Source organism: Perca flavescens, chromosome 5 (genome assembly GCF_004354835.1).
Source record: "Perca flavescens isolate YP-PL-M2 chromosome 5, PFLA_1.0, whole genome shotgun sequence".
NCBI classification, from domain to species: Eukaryota; Metazoa; Chordata; class Actinopteri; order Perciformes; family Percidae; genus Perca; species Perca flavescens.
In genome coordinates this window covers 11,733,980-11,755,892 of record NC_041335.1, presented here as the reverse complement: position 1 = coordinate 11,755,892, position 21,913 = coordinate 11,733,980, and the positions used below count along the sequence as shown (strand labels likewise).

Genomic DNA, 21,913 nt, shown 5'->3' with positions numbered 1-21,913 from the left:
GCATAACAATGGCTTGGCAATAGTTTGGTTTTACGTTACCTTTTAATTATTGAAACACGTCCCAGTGGTCTTCAAGTATCTCCATAAACCTAGATAATATTTACGGCACAAGTGTTAACTTTGTCTCGTCTTAAATCAATTATTTGTCAAAGGAGAACTGGAAGTCAACAAAAAGCAGTATCAGTTGCTACTATCGCGTGACACATATGCTCACAGTCAACAAACATAGCTGCGCTGCTCTGGAGAAGATCTCTAAGTGAAAATAGCCGTTGTGCCCGGTAAAGTTAAGCAGGAGTAGCTGATCCATGTGATTTGTAACTTGATCCGGTTACGCAGACGTCGCACCATCGAGGGAGGAAGTGGTGGTGCGTTTTTTATTTTTTTTCCTTCATTTTTTCATTGATTCTGACTTTGAAAAACTTGTGAGAAGACAGGAGTAAGCTCTGGTTCGTTTTTAAATGACGGTTTCGAGAAAAAATAAATAAATACTGGAATGGGTCAACAGCCCCACACAGTATGTGCTGCCGTCATGTGTTTCCAGGGGATCATATAGGGGACGGACTTGTAAACATTTCAGGCGTGGGTCTGCCAACCAGAAATGCAGCCTTATGCTGTGGCACTCGCGTATAGCTCTGCTATACATGTGTTGGCATGGGTTTAGGAAATGTGATAGCCTACTGAAACAGCACATAGAAGCGCTGATTGCTGCTTTATTCCACCTGGTTTTTACTAGCTAATGTTTACATGTTAGGTAGCTAGCTAGTTCGCTTGTCAGACCAGTCTTTAGTGGAGATATGAAATTACTCTTTCTAGCTTGCCTCAGCCCCAAAACAGGAAACTACACCACAGCTGAGAGAATAAGGTAATTGTTGTTGTTGCTAAGTGAAGCTAGCTACAACAGCTGTTGCTAGTTAGTATTTTATTTTTATTCTTTATTTTATAAAGGACAACACACTGTAAATGTGCCAGTGTTAGCCAACCGGCTAATTTTCAACTGGCCAGATGCTTTTAGACCAGAGCAACAGGAAACAGCAAGACATTAGTACAGGTTAATAACAATACAGACAGAAGTCAACAAGACACCATACAGACAGCTAGAGCAACAGATAAGCTTTCTCAATAAGCCGTGCAGAGCTACAGGAAGCAGCAAGACATTAGCACAGTTACACATCAACAGTACACTATCGCAGGGCTATAGCACAATGGCTTTAGTAAATCCGCTGTCACTTGATTCAACTGCCTACCTTACTGCACAGTGGCTTTAGTCTGCTAACGTGATTCAAGGAGATACGGCTCAGGGTAGAAAGCGATGTAACGTTAGACAAAAGCACATAACTAACAATAAAGTTCATTTTCATGTTTGTAATTTTTCTTAACCATCCTGCCTTCCTACCAGCCATCCACAAGCATGTGCTCCTTTTATTTTAGGTCTCACATTGAATCAGCAGGACACACTTGTGAGCTCAGAGATGCAGCAGACTTCCAGTCTCCTGCTGACGTGGCAAACCTGATATCTCAAAATCCTCCATTTGAGGGTGCACTGGCCATTCATCTGTTCAGGGCAGGCAGACTTCTCTTAGGTAAACATCCTTGCTGTTATGTAATCTATTTACTTATCTCATTAAGTCATTTCTGTTAACATAATATTAGACCTACAAGTATACACTGCTTCCTCTCCCACAAATGTCAGCACCTTTCTTTTTTATGTCTAACCTTTACACCAGACATCCACGTACCCTTTGGCGTTATCTTTGGCGGAACAGATATAAATGAAGATGTGAAAGTTGAGCAGAAGCGTTTGGTTATGGAGCAGGTGCTACTGAAAGCCAGGTGATGTTGATGTAAACTACTATTTTAGCCCATTTAATTCCAAAAAGCTCCAAATTAAGACATTTAGTTAGACTCCTTAATCCAACATATCACACAGACAGTATACACCTTTTCTAAAATGTGTTTGAAAAGATTTGTGGAAATATGTGTGGTGTTCTGTCTGTGGAGAACTGCAGACACAATTTGCATTATAATATGTATGATGAAGAATATGTTTTTTTTGTCCCATCTGTTTAGTAATATATAATTACTAGTTGCTAGTAACTAGTAACCATTTTAGACTTACCTTATGATTCACACTCTTTAACATATCATAGCTGGAAAAGCACAGGTGCAACTAACAACATTCCATGAGAGTTGTTATCATTTTAGTCTGTTTGAACAATTTATCAGTAGTGAGTGTGATACACACATCCCAAACAATGTCTTAAGGCAAATCAGAAATGTGATCACTTTTAACTTGACATGTTGCATAATGTATTTTGTCCTTTTCTACTTGTGTATAGTATACTTGTATCTATATATTGTTACTGATGTTCTGTTTTTGTTACCTTCCTAGGGACTACGGATGTAAATTAGCATTCTTGCTAACTCCGGCATGTTTACATCTTGTATTTTATACTGATGTTCATTTATAGAATATAGATTAGTAGTACTCAATATGCCAGTAATGTATCACAATGTGTTTTGTTTACTTCCTTTTGTAGAGGTTTGATGTAAATGTCACGATCCTGAAGTGCAAACAGGAAGTAAATGCGACCATTTACACCTCTCAACTAAAATTGTCCATGTAAAATCAAAACCACCTCTAATTGTATTAATCCTCTAATTGTATTAATCATGTGATGTTTACTCTTGGATATAATTACAAATTGTGTATACCTTTACAAGCACAAAACAGTTGTCATATTTGTAACCAGTGGGAGCAAATAGGCCTATCTATTGCCATAAATCACTGCATATGTGGCCTATTTAAATGTAGGGATGACATTGATCCTGTTGCAGATATTACTATCACAATGACATGGCAGCTCAACATATTGGAGACAAATTTCACTATTACTTGAATTGTTACAAAGCATTTTAATCCTATGCTATAGTCTGGGGTATCAGTTATTTGGGGTGGGGGTAAAAAAAAGGACTGGATCACCACAAGATCCTCTAGTGCCTGGAAGTAATGGCATGAAAGAATGAGGCTGAACACATGCAGGCCAACTCCAGCTGTGCAGGCTGTGTGTTCTCTTCTCCTCTAGTTTAACATTAAAAGTAAATGTGCACACAGGCTTATCAATATCTTGTCCTGGGCACTAACATCAGACCCAGATGTCTCTGTTATGATGAAAATAGAGTGTAGGGCATCCATCCAGTAAATCTAAGGGGATAATTGCCGTATGGGAGAACTGGGGAGATTCAGGTCTCATGGCTTCAAAAAATGTGATTCCACAAACCTCCCGCTGCTTGTGTCTTCTCACACAAACCTTGATCATGAAATTCTGTCACCACTCTGTGCCCGCTGGCACATTTAATAATGCACGCTCTCACACGCGCAAATTAATATCTCCCCACTGTTCTTTGTTCTACATTCCCTTTGTTTTTCTCTTTTTATTCTTGCTGTATTTTTCCTTAAATCCTTTGCCTTCAAACCCCAAGCACTAGGCCTATTTCTCCTCTCACATATTCAGCCTTAGCCTGGAGACTTTACTGTTGTTACCACCGCTTCAATCTCTAGTGTTGTCAAAATTGTCATTGCTTGCAATAAGCTACAACTGACTGTCAGCAATGGAAATTCTTGTTTTACTGAAATGGCTTTCACAGGGGTGATAATGAAGTGTTATTGTTTTCATCAGGTTTGCGGTTGCATTTACTGACAAACTTAAAGAAGAGGCAGAGTTATTTTTGGTATGATTATACTCTTGTATTTTAATAGACCAACTGCAGTAGTTTGTATCTAATAAGCACTGATGCTTGATGCAAGTCTGTGTATCATGTGGCATATTGTTGTTAGCAGTTTTACTAGAAAATGTCTGTACAGTTAGTAAGTGCCTAATTGGTGTTTCATTAGTAAGGTTATGATTTCCTGCTATGCTTCACCCCCCACATAAATTTAACTCAGACTGTCAAAGTGAGTTTTTTTGATTTTATTTAATTTTTTTTAGAATGAACAAAATATTGACCCCTGTATTACACATTAACAGACAGCAGTAGCCTGACAGCTTCAATAAATACAGCAGAAAGGCTTTAACTACACAAACACAATATCCTGCCCTGCCCCCCGTAATAGTTTGGCATTAAAACAATATTATCGTGTTTTATTTTCAGATTAGATTCCAGCCGCAGCCTGCAGATTGAGGCGAGTGGCATGCTTTATCTCTGCCATTTAGTGCTGACAGCAGGCAGACAGGACAGGCACTGAGAGGCATCACCACGCTTTTTATTGTGACAGAAAACACACATAGGGGATGAATCTTGTGTGATAACATCCAGTCAATTTCCTTTCCATCCCATCTGATTTATTTAGTAGCACCCCCATTATCTTAGCTATTGCTTTCCTGACTCTTTTTTTCAAGTTTGGATTTTAATTTAAATCTGTTTGGAGCACAGCAAGCATTAATTGTCTGTTTCTGTTGTCTTAACATAAGGAGAATGAAGCACAGTTAGTAATAATCAAATGTAATTTGTACAAACAAACCCAACCAATAATTACTGATGGATTTAAAACACTTATGTAATTATGTTTTGGTACATGTTTTAACCACCATGTTCCTATGTTTTGTTTTGTTTCCCTGAAGCTGTCCCAGAGCAGTAAAATCTATGTCCAGCCCCAAGGTAAGCTCTGCAGGATGAATCTCCTCGCCTGATGCTGTGCATCCCTGACTCGCCATTGATTGTATTAAACAGCTATGACATTTTTTTACCTCCATTATCGTGCTGTCTGCATTGCAGAGTTGTATTTTCTCTTGCCATTGGCCACCGTGCCATTTAGGACAGCCCAAATCACCCTTCCATGTTGTTTCCCAGCAGTAGCCTTGTTAGGCAAATAGTGCCCCTTCATAGATTAGAGGAGAGCCCTGGGCCAGCTGCATGGCTGAGCCCTGACCAATGACAGCTTATCTTTTTTAGTTGCGTTCTCACTATCCAGTGTTTCCTCTATGTTGATTTGACTGTGGCGGCCCCCCACGGCAACATTTCTGCCCCCGACGGTATCAGAAATAGTGCTGCTAGAGTTAGAGTGCATGTCAGTGAACATTTGTATTTTAGGTGCATTATTTACATGCTGAAGTAGTTACACTGCATTAAGATAATGTAATTAATGCTTAGCTTATATGTCAAGATCAAAGTTGGCCTATATACTAACTCAAAAAATACAGTTCTGAAAATATGCCTCATTGTGTGTGTTAATAGAGGTGAATAAATATATTCGTTTGTGTTGGGGGGAGTGTTCGGACCTAGCCTGACTCCGCCAGATGGATTGCTTCGCATTTGCTCGGCATATCCATCTGGGAACTTTCCGTTGGAGAACTTTTGGGAAGGGGCAGAAATACTGGTTAGCTGATTGGATGAACCATCTGTTTATCACCTATGTTGGTGATAGACGGGCCAAATCAACCAATCAGATCCACGAAGCCTATGAAAATACAACTACAAGCCCGCCCCTGCTGCTGCAGGCAAAGCATAGCTCGTTAGCTCAGCATGCAAGCAACATGTCGGTAAAGGAGATTTGCCGTTTGTGTAACGAGAATTTAGGAATAAAAGACACCATTTCAGGTTCCCGGACCATATTCCAAAAGAAGGATCCAAGAGAAAAAAAGCATTAGCGAGCGGCTAACAGAATTAGGGCTACCGCTGTCTGATAATACTGGTTAGCTGATTGGATAAACCATCTGTCTATCACCACCTAACCCACCTCAAAACCAACGCTGATTGGCCCGGTCGTTTGGCTAACGGCTCCAAATTTTCTCTGCCTCAAGATGCCAGACTGATCTGCGAGTGGAAAACTGGAGCTCGCGAGATCAGGACGGTCTCACGAGGCTAGTTCGGACCTGCCTCCACTGCTAAAAAAAATCCTAAAGGAAACACTGCCATTGCAGTGCTTACGATAATGTTTTTGAAATACCTTAAATCTATATTGGTTATTTTACATACAGGTTGGAGTAAAATAATTAATTTTATACTGTGTCCAATACGAATAAAGGTCATGAAGAACATGGATGTGATGTTTCCAATTCTTTAGTGTGTCACATAAAGTTGAAGATCAGAAAAACTATTCTGAACTCATTTATCTATTTAACTAAAAAACACATTGCTATTTTTTTCTTTTTTGGGGGGGTTTCCATTGATATGATTTGATTGTACCTTTTTTTTGTCTGTGTTATTTTAAAGGTATCCAAACAGACGTGAGTGAGAAATTCTGCTGGACTGAATTCTTGAGGAGCTCAGGTACTGTCACTGCTTCAGTTGGTTGTTATTCCAGCTACTGTCTAATGTAAGACTTGGTTTGTTGTAGAAAATATTACCCAATGAAAGCTGTTCTAAAGGGAGGTCCGCAGGTCGTCCAGAGTAAGCAAATAAAACAGTTTTGAAATAACTCAAACAGGTTTTTTTTGGTTGGTGCACTGACACTTTGATAGCAGGGCATAATCATACATTTTGAAAGTATTTGTCATACTTTGGATATACTGTATTTTAGCTTGATATTTTGTGCTCTTTAACAACAACTTGTTATTGACAAGTGACATTTTGTTTAGGCACTGAGTCGGTCGGGTCTAAGCAATATAATCCTATCTGACAGTGGTGTGTCTCACCTAATCATTAAGTCTGTGTCTCAAACTATAACCGCGGTAGTTGTGTTTTGTGGCTGTGCACATCATTAGTGTGACGTGCTGGATACAGTGGTAGATGCAATAAAATGGAGAGGTACCTGCACACTGAAATTTAAGCTCCCTTGTAAAATAGACATATACACGGGCGTGCCACATATTTGAAGCTGTTTGCAATATTGTACATACATTCTAGACTGCATCCTTCTCACGTTTCCTCCACTATGAGTCATAGACTGTGTAGTGCACTGCAATGGAGCCACCACTGGGATACACCCACAACCTGAAATGTACCATCAGAGAGCATAAATTTACTTCGTTAGATGCACCAATGTGGTGGTGAGGGAGGCAGGCCAGAGTTTGTAGCAGTCAGAATTCCCTTCTGTCCTCCAGTCTTCCAACTTTGCAAAGCTCCGTAAATATGCACCGTTACTCCAAGCATCCTTTTCCACAAACAGCCCGGACTTTAAATCGGACACTGCAAGATGAAGTCCATCCCAGGTACATTAGTGCTCATAGAGAGCACCGTTGAGTACAGAGAAGAACAATTGATTAATAGCTCTCAGGCCCAGAGCCATTTGTCACCACGCTTCACAACCGGTGCAAGTAATACTAATTGCACCACTTCTCCATTTGTTATACTTGAAATAGGAGTCACTGCCATTGTGCTCTTCCTCAGTGACGCGATGAAAGCACTGTAATCTGCTTTGAAAGCTCTAAACATTGGTCCAGTTTCTGTGTATGTGCTGTTGTTAATTTGAGTCATTTTTTCGTGGATGTGGGTCAGATGCGTTCAATACCAGCAAGGTGTGTGTTTTCCTCGCCACAGGTTTATCACCACAGTTCTTGCACAGTGACAAGACAATGCACATTCTGGATTTTGACTTGTGTTTTTATATGTAATGAGGACGAGCCCCAAGGCAGAGAGCTACATTCAAATAATATAACGGATCCCGCGGTGTATCCTTAATTGTTAAATGTGCTTTTGTCATAGCGTTGTGATAAAGCTGAAAACCTTTTAAGCTTTGTTGCTTAGTTCTCAGATGTTCCATGGCCTTGTTTTGAACCTTGACCTGCTTTCTCTCCTTTAATAATAAGTTACATCATGTTTTGGTTCTCCTCAAACATCACAACGCAGTCTGACCGAAGTGACTCCTGCAGCAATCTGTATTCTGGTGTGGCATAATTGAATCATTATTAAAAGGAAAGAGAGAATACTGTATATAGGCTAGCTTAATAAAGGTGTGGAGGTTTGAGTGTTTGGAATAAATATATACTTTGTGGCCCAGTGTTGCAGTGGCACACTGTAAAAAGACCTCTGCCGGTGAATATAAAAGCTGACTGAAGATGCATGACTATACCGTTTGTGTGTCTGTGTTATCCTTTGGGTGTCACGTACCCTCCAAAGGCACAGACTTCAGCACTGGGATCCAGAAGCTGTCAGTCCGTTAAAGCCACTCGGTGTATGTTGATTGTGGCCTCTTCTGTGAGCAGCGATGCGTTGAATCACTGAAGGATGAGAAGAAAACAAGCAGGGGGTCTGTTGGTACCTTGTCCAGCTACTTGATCCTCAAGGCATAGCCTGATTATTTAGTAAATAAAACAGGAAGCTCTCGGTGATTGATTCAATTTAATTAACAAATCGAAGGATGAGGGAAGTGTAGATGTTGAGTGTTATGCCTAGTATCATCTCATAGTGTGGGGATATGATCAGGAAACAGTGTTTGTGCCATAGGGGACGTGCCATACTTAAAAATGGCCTTGTGGTCCTTGGATGAACAAACAAATGGTTGAATGTATGGACATTTAAAATACATTTCTTTTTCCGGCTAAAGATACTTTAAACTCGTATTTTCTAAAAACTTGGCTCATCCCGAAGTGTTCAGTCACAGCAGGCTCAATAGTCAGCTGTTGTTGTGATCAGTAATTGGTTATTTTTGTCCGTTATAACAGACACAAATAACTAATACTAATAATCAATTTTTTTTTATTAAATTGACCAACTGCAGTAGTTTGAAAATAAATGTAACACTTCCTACTAAAGGAAGTGTTCAATTTATTTATGTAAAATCGTCTTGGCTGACCAAAATGCTGCTCTAACCTCTGCTGCTATATGTAAGTGCAGTCCCGGTGTGAAGGGAAGGAAACTAGCAAAGTTTGTTACAAGCACCTGCAATCTGAGCACAAACTATTATATCTTTGTAACTTGTTAGCTGCTTTAAAAACCTCACATATACAGTCAAAGGGTTTATTATCAAACCTCTTTAATAGCAAGATATATCTTGCCTGTGTAGCTTTGTTAGTGTATGTCATTTTCTCAGTTAAGTTCTTTTTTTTTCTTCTCAATGGCATTGTCTCTGTATCACCCTGTGCCACTCAACAGATTAATAGGAGCTGTTCAAATAGATATGTGCTCCCATATTCTCACACACACACACACACACACACACACACACACACACACACACACACACACATACTGATTAAAGCAGTAGTGTTCAGAATGCCCTTCTGAAATCAAAGGCAAATGAACAAAAATGTGTTTTGCAATGAACTGCAAAGAGTGCTGCTGGCACAACAAATGATTTGTACAATTTTGTTTTTCTTCCCTGAGGAAAGATGAATTGCGTCTCTTTTATTTTTTCTTTGCTCATGCTGTTATGATTCCAGCTATCCTTCCATCTCCCTGCACCTTGTTCTGAGGTAGCGAGATGTTTGTTTCCCTCAGCTGACGCGCTTTCTCATCTTGTGACTCAACGCGAGGAAGTTCAATACACCCCGCAGATGAAAAGCTTTTTTGACAATCGGTTCCAAGGATCAGGTTCAATGCCCAGACTCCACGCTGTCATTTGAAGATGCTCTTTAATAACATTAAAAGAGCTGCCTCAGCCTCCTGATCTGGACTTATCTGGCAGCAGGGGATTTCACGCCACTGTCACTGTGCTCTAAGCACGTGCTTTTGTTTGATTTTTTTTTAAACAGTTATCGGTTTTCTCATAGACACTTTCAAAAATACATTTTATTATGGGCTTATTTTGTACTTCACTTAAATGTTGGGTCGACTCAACGACACCATGTCAACATTCATAATTTATCCTTTTGGATCATTGTCGCGCATAAAAAGGTTAGGGATTCAAAATGTATCTCCTGACCCTTTCTAACCTAAAATATCCTTCTACATCTGCTTGTTTTGGTAAAAATAAATGCTCTCCTAGCCAGCAGACCTCGACCTTAAAGTGTTGCCTTTACACCAACCTCGCTTTAAGCTTACATAAAACCAAGACTGCCATCTCTGGGCATAACCGCTTTAAAACTGATGAGGTTTATATACCACGTGGCAATCCACCCAACTGTTGGATGGATTGACTGTTCCCCAGATGATCAAACCTACTGATATTGGTCATCCCCTGACTTTTCCTCTAGTGCACCAGCAAGTCAAAGTTTCACTCATCCAGTGTCCTAATTACCTTGGTGATCCCTTAAAGGTCCCATGGCATGAAAATGTCACTTTATGAGGTTTTTTTTAACATTAATATGCATTCCCCCAGCCTGCCTATGGTCCCCCAGTGGCTAGAAATGGTGATAGGTGTAAACCGAGCCCTGGGTATCCTGCTCTGCCTTTGAGAAAATGAAAGCTCAGATGGGCCGAGGCCGAGGTCATAAGGAGCAAGGTTACCTCCCCTTTCTCTGCTTTGCCCGCCCAGAGAATTTGGCCCACCCATGAGAGAGAGACATCATGGCTTTCAAACGAGCAAAGTGGCAGTTGGTCAAGGCTACACCCCCACCCTCCACCTTGGATGTAATTCTGCACCTAGGCTGAATTTCGGGAAATAGACTTCAGATACAGTATTAGGGGACCACTAAGGGCTATATAAAAGAATCCAAAGAGCACCACGTCATGGGACCTTTTAACTTTTAATGTAGTGCTTTCATCAGGTCAACATTTAATTTGGTCTATACTTTACTTAACGTTGGTTAATGACCAAATGCCTGCAAAGCTAATGATATTCCCATCAGCTGTAGGGTTGGGTGCAAATTTTGCAAATCATAGCATACTAACACCAAACTAAGATGGTGAACATGGTAAACATTAAACATCAGCATGTTAGCGAAAAAGCCCAGCATGAACATGAGTCTGATGGACGCGCTGCTCTCGTCAGTGTTAATAAAAGATCTTTGATTATATTTTTGCGGGTTGAGTGAGTGTGCGCTGCGGTCTCCATACCACAAACACTTGTGGTTTATTTTTTTTTCTGATCAGCATGTTATCATTGTCATTATTACCATAATCATAATTGTGAAGGTACATCCAGTCCACCTTCACTACAGATTCTTTATAATTATCTTTTGAAAGTTCAGCTTCTGCTAATTAGTGAGAAGTGAGAGATGTACAGGTGTGTGTGTGTGTGTGTGTGTGTGTGTGTGTGTGTGTGTGTGTGTGTGTGTGTGTGTGTGTGTGTGTGTGTGTGTGTGTGTGTGTGTGTGTGTGTGTGTGTGTGTGTGTGTGTGTGTGTGTGCGCGTGTGTTTCCATCTGGAGGGTGCAGGCCTGTGTTGTGCGGGTCAGGACTTTTATCTGTTGCTTTTGGACGGTCAGGGCCAGAAGAGTAGTTGTTGGCAGTGAGCCCAGTTGTATGCCTGCCAGTTCCTGACCATTCTCTGGATTGATCCTGAAAGTTGGATGATCGAGGGGAAAAGAGACGATTTAGCGGCACTGCCTCTCAATTAGAGCAAGGTTCTTTCTGGAAAAAAACGTTTGATGTTGTTAGCGTGATGTTGGGTTAGCTAATTTAAACGAGGGCTGTTCAGTAAGCAAACTGTCCCCCGAACTGTGGCTGTGTAGTTAGGATGCCGTATTACACACTGATTAGGCTGCAACCTTCCAACGTTTTCAGCATTCTATTTCCCCGCTGAGCGTTACAACTCTGATCAGAGAATTGTGCGAGCACATTAGTCACTGCTGTCTTATTTTCCTCGTGACCTTGGGTGATGTATTGCTTTCATTATGTGCCGATGTACTCGGGATGATCATTATGCAGGGTTTTGATATTGTGATGCCATCTTTCTGTGTGTCTGGCTTCTCCCCAGGTGTAAGCAGGGAGCACGTGGATGAGCTGCATGTCTTCCTGTTGGTCTGTGGCCTCAGAAGAGTCAAGGATCCCCTCTATCTGGTCGAGGTTTTTTCAGGTATACCGTGCAATTCATTCTGTTTACCATCTATTTAATATAATGTGTGTACGGGTAATTAAAAACCTTTATTTTTTTATATTTACATGGGACAGTACTATAGAAAGTAGCTCAGCTAAAAGATAGATAGATAGATAGATAGATAGATAGATGGATAGATTTTTAGATTTTTAGATTTTTATTGATCCCAAAAAATGGGAAATAACGGTGTTGCAGCAGCAAAATATCAGACACACAGCACACATACAGAGTATACATTAAATAATAGGAAACAATATACATGAAATAATAATAATTGAATACTACACAAGCAATATTTAAAATATATACAATTTGAAAATAAAATGTACAACTGTTTCAATAGATATAGATAAACTTAATGTGCAAGTTGGGGAGCAAAAATTTACAACTGGGATGTTTTTTCTTGGTGTCATGTTTTTGACCTTAATGGCGGTTGAATCCCTGAAATTACAAACCTCTCTGACTGCATTTCTGTAGTAGCCTGTGGTAGAGGCAATGGCAACGTCGTCATCAATTAGGAATGAAGTTTCAGCTAATTAAAAAATTCATGTGAAAGTGCAACGAGAGACTAATATCTTTCTGCCTTGCCTTTATGCTGTTTCTTTTTATGATGACTATCGTATATATCTTAAAAGGATCTCATATATTCAGAATACCCACTGATTAGCAACATCAGTGTTGTTCTTTTTGAAATCCTCTTTTATTGTGTGTGACTTTGATAGCACACAGTTATGGTAATAAGACAGCACTAGAGGGCGTCAAATTGTATATTGATGTTTCAGCCAGATGGGAGAACTAGATGTGAGGATTTTCACATGGCATTTTCTTGGCATTAAATTGTGCTATCCACACATGCTAAAAACATACATTATGGTCACTAGCAAGTATAGCTGTAAGAATTGCAGAACACATCTTTACTGCTGCTGCTGTTTATGTTTGCATGAACACTTTTATGTTTGCGTCTTTCAGAGTGGCATTGTGAGAATCCGCTGAACGTGTTGGTCATTATCGGGCCGAAGGTAGGTGCTCATTATACCATGCCATTTGTCTCCCTCTGTACCGAGACTCTCTGTGCTGTTGACATTACGCAGAAACCTTGGCTGGGAAGTCAAGCGGGTCCCTAATTGGATGTAGCAGAGATACTGGCTTTAGCTGTTTAGCTGGAATTAACGGGCAGCGCTGGGAGGAAATGACAATGACAGGGTCAGCAGCAGCAGACATGCTGTACTGGTCCTGTTTCCTTTTGTGTCTCACTGGCTGACTGCTTGATATACAGTACTGATCCAATGCCTACTCCAGATGAGCACTTGCCTTTTATAGAGACCTGTAAAGAGCTGCCTCACTTTAATACTCAAGGAGGGGCATATATCTGGACATAAATTACAGCCAAAGCAATTTGTAGCATGTTTCACGTTTCTGTCCTGTGTATGATTCCTTAAGACATTAACTGCACACATACAGAAGAGGTGTTGCTTCATGTTGTGGGGGTGGCTGTGGCTCAGGTGGTGGAGCGGTCGCCTACCAATTGAAAGGTGGTTGGTGGTTCGATTCCCGGCCCCGCAGTCTCATGTCAAAGTGTCCTTGGACAAGACACTGAACCCCGAATTTCTGCCGATGCTGTGCCATCGGTGTGTGAATGCATGTGAATCTGATGAGCAGGTGGCACCTTGTACGGCAGCCTCGGCCACCAGTGTATGAAAATGTGTGTGTGAATGGTGAATGGTTCCTGTACTCTGTATAAGCGCTTTGAGTCGTCATTAGGACTAGAAAAGCGCCATATAAATACGGTCCATTTACATGTCAAGGCACGTCAAATAATTGGGGGGAAGAAAAGCAATTGAAATCTTACAGCCTGCCATGATTTACAATATTCATAAATCAACCAGTCAGCCAGATAGTGAAATCGGAGCTTTAAACGTTTTTGTTCTGATTGCACCTTTATGTTAGAGTCAAGTAATATCCTGGCCAACAGCAGCAGCATCAGTGCTTTACAACTGTTCCCCCCCACCCCCCTACCCCCCCCCACCACCCCCCATTTCATTTCCAATCTCTCAATCATTGATTTCTCTATATGTTTGTCTTCATCTTCTCTCCCCCTGACTTGCTTTGATATGATGACACCAATGTACAGTATTTTAGTGTCTGTTCTTTCTTTCAAGCAGTGTTGTCAGGCAAAAGGTATGTTCTGCTTTAGATTTGCTCAAAAACAACTCAATTAGACATGGCCCGTGGCTTATACACTGTCTGCCTGCCGCTTCTTGCTCCGCTCCGCTTTGTTGTTGTTTGATGAAATGGTTCAGTGGAAGCGCACACGTGTGATTCATCTCGACACCCCCGACACACAGTGCGTTTGTCTGTTTGTTTGTCTGAGAAATCAAAAGCCCTATATTATTGTTATCATAAACATGTATATGTATGACTGCCAGATTCCCTCCTTGCTAATTATAGGATTCCGCTTTTTGGTAGAACATAAACAGTATTGAACAGATTTAATGAAGTGACCGTAAATTCTAAAAATACAGATGGATGTTAGAATGAGACATGCTTTGCTGAGACTGTCATGACATACTATAAACCCACAGCTACACTTCATTCAAGTAATAAGCATTGTGGCTGCACAGCATCTGTCATTAAGAGGAATATTCAGGTCAGGCTGTTAGCGATGACACATCCCACTCCTCTGTAACTGGGCTTTATCAAGCACCACAACGTGCAGCGTACTCTGTATTGTTATTGGATTAAAGGAAATGTAAAGATTATTCTAAAAATGTGAGGTTAAATATTGGGGCGGCAGCAATGGCGTCATCACAGAATGGAATGTATGACTGATTCACTTGGGAGAATGTAAACACTGACACAGCGTCTGTCTCTCCCTTGTCACTGGCCACTTCCTTTTAATTCCGCGTAGAGCAGTACAGAATCAGTGCAGTGCTTAAATCATTTGTGTTTGTTAATACAGCCTTTATCGTGATTCGTGATCTATCCCCTGCTGGTTTCACAATGACTGCTAAATCCCAGATTACACCAGGATACAAAAAAAGGTTCTCAGTTCAGATTCTTTGATTTTTAATGCACACATGCTTTAAAGCAGATTCCATTTAGAAATTCCATGAGCTATAACATGAAAGAGAGGGAAAAAATAAAAAAGTAGCAGCTTGCTTGGCAGCATCTTTGACCTAAATTGCTATGCTTTTACTTTTCTGTGGGCATGCTAATGCACGCAAATCCCACATTGCAATTAATCAGATTGGCCACCCACCCCACCCTGACCCCAATCTCTGAAAATACAGGCTTTTCAGAGAATGATTTGCTCATGATAGAAATTATTAATTGTGTCATTGTTTATTACAGTACTTCCTTCAGATTAAGTCATTGCTGGATGAAGACGAGCAGGTTTCAATTTTCTGTGTAATGGTTTCTGTCTGTCTTAGATCGATCCTGTATTTACTGTTGAAGTGGAAGCTGTTGTTAAAAGGTAAGCCTTATTCTCTTGTTTTCTTTTCTTTACCAGTTACACTTCTTATAAAAGGCAACTTGAGATCTGACAGTCTAATCGGCAACACTTTTCTGCTGTGTGAAATTTGAAGACTACTTATCCGTCTATTTATCCCATGTGGCACGAGAAAATATCCAAGCAAATTTAGCTTACTTTTATCTTGACATAATGTGAACAGAATATAAAAATCTGAAGGGAGAGCCAGGATCCTCTCTTTATCTGTCCTCCCACTCTCAAGTCTTGGCTGATCTTTCCGTTTTTCGCCGAGGGCCTTTACCACAGCAAGCTCTTTGTGGCAGGAAACTGCCCTTCTCCGGTTGGGACTTTACCTTGACTGTCCGTGCATGTCACACACAGTGCAGCTGTGTTTCCTGCCCTGAGCTTGTCACTGCTCTTTAGCATCAGTCACGCCTCCGTTAGCCCTGAGTCATGCAGAACTGAGCTTTGACACTGCTTCTGCAGAACAGCAGGGGTCTTCTTGGCCCAGGAGAGGAGCCAACAGGAACTCCATGCTGCCATGAAAAGGTGCTTCTCTGTGGTGAACAGCTCCGTCTCAGAGGGCATGTCCGCCGCCATTTTGGAGGTAAACATCTCAAGGGCTAACTGGACAATAGCATGTTCTGGCTTCAACAATTCAGCTGCTAAACACAAAAGTATCTTTTTATAGCTCACGCATTATGGTGCTGAATAATATTTGGCAATGACTTTTCTTTTTCTTTTTTTTCTTACTAAAATTTGCCATCGAAAGCCCTTGAAACATTGAAACTGTGAATATTTACAGGAGTCCTTATCTCGCTGTTTCTTGCTCAGCTACAATGTTATCTGACCACTTCAGGGACAATTACCCAAATTAATTGCTTGACTCCAATCTTCCCATTCCTGAGTGAGCAAGACCTGCAAATCCACTTAATCTCTTTTAAACCCAGTCGATTAAGACAATCCACAGTAGGCTTAAAGTCTGATTAGTATGTTAGCATGTTTCACTCAACAATCTGCTGAAGGTATTAGCTGATACAGATTGTTAATTCTGTTAGTGAACTAAGGCACTGAAGAGCAGAATGGCTGAGCTGTACAACGTCTAAGGTGCTTCGGCGTTTTTTTTATCACGATAATGATAGAATGAATGAGTCTGTGAAAGAGTAACTTTTGTCTGTGACATTGGGAATGTCAGCGACTTTTAAAGCGTTTCATCTCTCTGCCCCAACAGGCCATGGATCTCGGGGTACCCGTGTTGGCCAGGGACATTCCAGGAAACGCGGCCCTAGTGCAGCATGAGTTCACTGGCCTGCTGTACTCGTCTCCTCAGGTATAAAGTGGCAAACACTGACCAGGTTGCTACATTCGTTATGCCCCATTAAGCTTTAACGCTGACCTCGTTGATGGACTACACAGAGGATATGCTGCATATACACTGTAGCCAACAGCTACTCCTGTCACCTCAGCCAAGTTTGGCAACCTCAGTGTATACTTGAAAGCCCAGATTACACGGCTAATACAAGGAGCCATGAAAATCTTGAGATTCAGGCAGCATCCCACACTCCAGGCCATCTTTGATCATATTATCGGGCCCAAAAGATAATTTCAGACCCCACCTATGTCCTCCACCCTGAATAGCAGCTTCTTCCCAGTGCAGACTTTTTGCTCCCCTTGTCCGTCAAAGCTAAATGGCTAGCTAGCCAGAGCCTAACCCCTGTAACGCTGCTTTTTATTTTAACTGTACACATGTACATTCTATGTTGATGTGGCTGCTTTACTCTTACCGCACATATTGTGCCGTACAACGGGCAGTGTGCATTTTATGGGTTGGTGGCAGTCTGTGTGTATGCTGTATGTATGCACTATGTTTTGTTAATTTGTATTTTCCTAACAGCGGATGCTGTATGTTTCCAAGACAATTTCCCTTTAGGACAGTAAACGCTTATCTTATTCTCAACTGACCCAAAACAATTCCTTACTGCTCATACTGTAAGTAGTATTGAAGCGCTGTCTCAGAATGACTAAAGATGTGTATGTCCCCTTCCTCGAATAGATTTATCGAAAAAAATATCTTAGAATTTTAAGAAGGAAAACTTTAGATCATGCTGTCAAACTTCGTTCTCATCATTAGTCCAATCTAAGGAGATAAAATATAACAAACGGAGCTGATGTTTTCCCAGGTGCTAAGATTAGTATCAAAGGGACAGAGCAAAGATACCACATTACCATGTAGTGATGCAACACCTATCAGGAGAAGTGCAAAGTGGGGAACTCCCATGAGAGCTTTTCACTCTGATATATAATGAGGTTTAATGAAAAAGGAGAATATCATAGGTTAAGGCAAGTCGACAGAGGGCTTGAGCGCGGTGCTGTCAAGACACCATGCTCTTGCGTGATGTTGTTGTAATGGCGGAGATAAGTCCTCTCCAGGGGGGGTCACGTGTGCTCAGCTCAGCTGCCAGGAGGAAGCTCTCACAGATGGTGGCAGCGACTTGGGCTGGATAAACCACGACCTCAGCCAGGACCGATGGGCAGCGAGTGCTCGTCTTTGAGCCAAAAACTTTCCCTGCAGTGGATCACACTCAAGACTTTTTCTGCATGCTTTAAAACCCCCTCATATTTTTTGATTGACAGTGTTTCTGGTTCTTTAAGCCTTCAAAGTAATTACATGAGGAGTGTAAGTATCAAGAAATGTGTCAAAAACAAACAAACACACAAGCACTTGAATGCTTTAAAGAGAAAAATGGCAGTTCCTGCCTGGCTCTATAATTGTGTTTGTGATTATAAGCGTGCTGCTCATACATTGAGCTTTAATCCTGTTGCTGAGCATTTATAGCTCTCATATGGCCATACTCAAGAGCCGTTTTCTACCAAGATTCTCTGCAGACATAATCACATAACTTGAATGAAGTGAATTGGCCTGCTGACTGGCAGTGGCTAAAACTTTGTGCCCATTGGCTCTCGGCTTCAGCAAACGTTGGCTGCCATGTTGCAGGAACACTTTAAGACATTTTCACTTCATTTATTTGGAGGCTTCTTTCAGTCTGCTGGGCCAACAGACGAGCAGCTAGGATTCAGAACGCTGTGTTGATGCATCATATCTCATTCAATGCTCAGCGATGACACCATTACTCATTTCTTAATTGTCTCATTTCTATCCTCATCTTCCCCTCCCCATGTCCCCATGACAGCTGGTGTGGTAGTATTGTTTAACTGTAGCAGTCACTTAGTTTGCTTTTCCCTTTTTGTTATAAAATTAGAGGTGGCTATTAGGATAGAACGAACAGGTCTTTTGGACAGCCGTGTTTTGATCTGGAGCCACAAATATCTCTATCCTTTGGCAATGTACAGACATTTTTGAAGTATTTACTAATCACTGCACAGGCTCTTATCTGAGGTCTGTTTTTTTTGCCTTGGATTATCTTTTATGCTTTAAAAACATATCTTCAGGCAACTTCAATGGCAAGCTTTAAGTGGCATTTGGCAGTGAGTGAGACCTGTTTTGCTTTTATCCCTGCCAGGAATTTGTGCATCAATCTCAGAGGCTGTTGTCAGATCAGGAGCTGAGAGAGAGAGTGGTGAGGAATGGAAAACTCTACGTGGAAGAGCATCACGGCCTGAAACAGGAGAGAGAAATCTACCAGCAGCTGGTGGACACACTGCTCTGAGCGTAATGTCACAGCGTTCAACCGCACTCTGTATACTTTTTCAGGAACTGCCGGGCCAGACAGCAGGGCATTACACCGTTGTATTTACCTTGCATAGGTAGAACTATCACAGATGTCTTTATTCCCAGTATTTTAAGAAATGAGGCTACACATATACTGTACAAACTATTCCATGTTTTATCTGCACTGCCAGATTGAAATTATGCTGCAGAGCACTTTGAACCAAAGACCTAGAGTAGAAACGGCTGTTTGTCTGGTTAATGTATGAATGAATGCTAAAACAAAAAACTGTTCCTTTCCTTCCAATCTGTATGCTACCACATTCATTTTTTATAAAGTGCAACGGTTGGGTTGCACACATTCAAGGGCCCTGCAAGAACTCAATTTGTTTAAAGGGCAGAGGGGCACAAATGGTTCTTGTAATTTGCCATTACAAAGGTTAACTTTGGCAACACGCTGGAGCCACGGGCTGGTTAGGAAACCATGAAAGTTCTGCCACGTTTTTGATGTTGAACTGTAAAATTGAGCATTACACAAAATATACAGTAGATAACATCAATAACTGACCTGCATACTGCTACTAGAGATTATATTCCTCTGGTAGGTGCTTAACATAGAAAATCAAGTTAAGAGGCAATATTTAAGTTCATAGTGTTTTAATGAAAAAAATCAAATGAAAATTAAATTAACTTAAATTTACAAAGAAAGGGATCTTGGATATTGCATAATAGAAAACACCCATTTCAGCTAGAATTATGTTTAATCAAAACAACATTTTTGGTGAAACAGATCTATCGGACCTCTGTTGCTCTGTAGAGCTCTGTATTATAACTGGTAATCAATATATTGTTTTTGTTATGTGGGATACTTTTTCAGCGTGTCTTTGTACTGTGTATACCAGCATGTGAGTGCAAATATTATCCACATGCAGCATTAACAATCGGGTTTGGCTTTTAACATTGTGTAAATAAGAGTCCATCTGGTCAACCATCTAACACGCATCCACACTTCAATATTAACAATAATATACAGTACACATGTAAAAGGCATTCATAGGTAATGAAATGTATGAAGAGGGCAATTCCAAAATCACATTTTCTAGACAGTTATTGGACTTAACAAAGGCATTGAGGTGATCAAAGCCACATCTACTGTACATGTGAGGTCTGATCACAGTCTTTATTATAACTGGTCCCCAGGCTGTGTAATGGGCACTTGGGGTTCCTCCTCACAACTGTCCTCCTTCCCAACCCAGTGGATGCCATAGCCGTTCTCTCTGGGCGGGAGATGTGGCGAATGCTGGCGCTCCAGAGTGGAGAAGGTGGTGAACTGGACTCTCTTTCTCTTGCTGGTAGGCGAGTGGAGGGACTCGGTATGCATAGGTTTGCTCCTGAGAGAGCCCATGCAGCTGAGGGGCGAGTCTGTAACGGAGGCCAGACAACTGGGCCTTCTGGACAGAGAGGCAGTCTTATCGGGCCCAATGTCTATGACGGTGGTTGTAGTCTGGGAGTCTTGCTGGACAGGACTGCCTGGCACGCTCATCACCAGCTCGGCGTCTGTGCCGAGCCATACCCAGTCATGCCTGTGCCCTGTGGGCTCCTGGCCATGACAAGGAGGCTTCTTGTGCCTGAACTTAACAACATATGAGATACAATTAACCAGAAAAACCAGGATGGCCAGGCAAAAGACGCCCAACAGAGCGTACATGCCAATCTCTAAGTCTGTGAGCGGCCTGTTGCCCAAGATTTCTTCGCCACCAGTTTCTACCTCTCCTGTCTCCTGCCCAGGTACCACCACCTTGGTGGGGAAGTTGTTATAGTTCACCAAGTTGCCAGGGGCCTTCACAGTGCTGGTAAAGCTAACACTGCTCATATCCTCTACTATCATATTGTCTGAGCCGTATGCTCTGCTGCTGTCACTGGGGCTGTTCATCATGCTGATATTCACCACGCTGGTAGGGCTGCCGGTGTTCCCCGAATTGCTGTTCTTCCCCACTCCTCCGAGGCTGCCGCTGGTGATGAAGGTTCGCTCTGTAGATTTGATCGTCGTTGTGATCTTCTGCCTGGCACTCTCCTCTCTATCTGAGGCTGAGCTGCGCGGTGGAGGATCCTGAGACGGCTTCCTCTGCTTCCTCTCCCTGTCCACCTCTGCCCCTTTGTTCCCATAGTCACTGCCGTTGTCCTTGCTGCTGTCGGTGTTGTTGGTATTGCCGTCTGGGCGCCAACTCTTCACTTGAAACTTGACTTTGAGGCTGCTGTTGCCCACAGCCACTGTGCTTTTGCGTTTCGACTTCTGGCAGGACTCGCAGATGGACATCTCTACTCTGACCAGGACTCCCTCGCCCTCACCCTCTGCCACCACAGCGGGAGGAGTGCCCTGCACTGACACCACCCCCAGATCAAGAGAAGTCACTGTCACTCTGTAGTAAGCAGGGTCATAAATGTCAAGAGGCGTCTGGTTGCCATCACTGTACTGCAGCCAGGCACTCACCAAAGCTTCCTGGAAGAACAGAAAATAGGAGAAATTGTTATTATGCTTTTAATCTACTATTTTATTAGACTGGTAAAACCCAGCCCGATCTGCAGGCGTTTTGATTAAGCCATGGAGCTCAGGCTGGAAACCTGTACGTTTTTCTATCCTGCTTCCATTACAAATCTGCGGGGACCAAACACAAACTGGCTTATCCACCTGGCGCGCTATTGGGGGGGTTTAACACGATGGCAATAGAGAAGCGACGGCAAGCAGCTTTTTGTTTACATTCAACATGGCGGCCACCAAGGTCCAGCAACTCGTTGATGTCGCTGTAACTTCTGTTTTAAAAGATTTCAAAGGCAAGTTTTCTCTGAAAACGGAACAAAAACTTGCCCTGGAACAATTCCTACAAAAGAAGGATGTGTTTGCCTTACTACCGACTGGCTTT

At 41.7% G+C, this 21,913-nt stretch overlaps 3 protein-coding genes across 4 annotated transcripts in view; 1 reads left to right on the top strand and 2 right to left on the bottom strand.

Moving 5' to 3' along the window:
* The window catches only part of slc15a4 (solute carrier family 15 member 4), a 28,402-nt gene extending 27,856 nt beyond the window's left edge, over positions 1-546 (bottom strand). The window contains exon 1 of the mRNA XM_028578182.1: positions 40-546. The gene's annotated coding sequence lies outside the window, so the exon portion shown is untranslated. The remainder of the gene's footprint in view (positions 1-39) is intronic.
* Positions 408-19,858, top strand: glt1d1 (glycosyltransferase 1 domain containing 1). 2 transcript variants are annotated; one of them, XM_028578184.1, is made up of 12 exons: positions 408-862; positions 1,429-1,580; positions 1,725-1,830; positions 3,678-3,729; positions 4,620-4,656; positions 6,211-6,267; positions 11,734-11,832; positions 12,823-12,872; positions 15,285-15,328; positions 15,817-15,932; positions 16,557-16,655; positions 18,847-18,931. In XM_028578184.1, exons 1-11 carry the CDS (start codon positions 795-797, stop codon positions 16,622-16,624), a joined length of 849 nt encoding a protein of 282 aa, XP_028433985.1. In that variant the 5' UTR covers positions 408-794; the 3' UTR covers positions 16,625-16,655; positions 18,847-18,931. The 2 variants fall into 2 exon arrangements, with proteins under 2 accessions (XP_028433985.1, XP_028433984.1); XM_028578183.1 differs by having other exon boundaries at positions 409-862; positions 15,812-15,932; positions 18,847-19,858.
* LOC114555639 (transmembrane protein 132D) overlaps positions 19,633-21,913 on the bottom strand; it is a 32,904-nt gene continuing 30,623 nt past the window's right edge. The window contains exon 9 of the mRNA XM_028578181.1: positions 19,633-21,492. Coding sequence (XP_028433982.1) covers positions 20,176-21,492 — 1,317 coding nt within the window. The 3' untranslated portion in view covers positions 19,633-20,175. The remainder of the gene's footprint in view (positions 21,493-21,913) is intronic.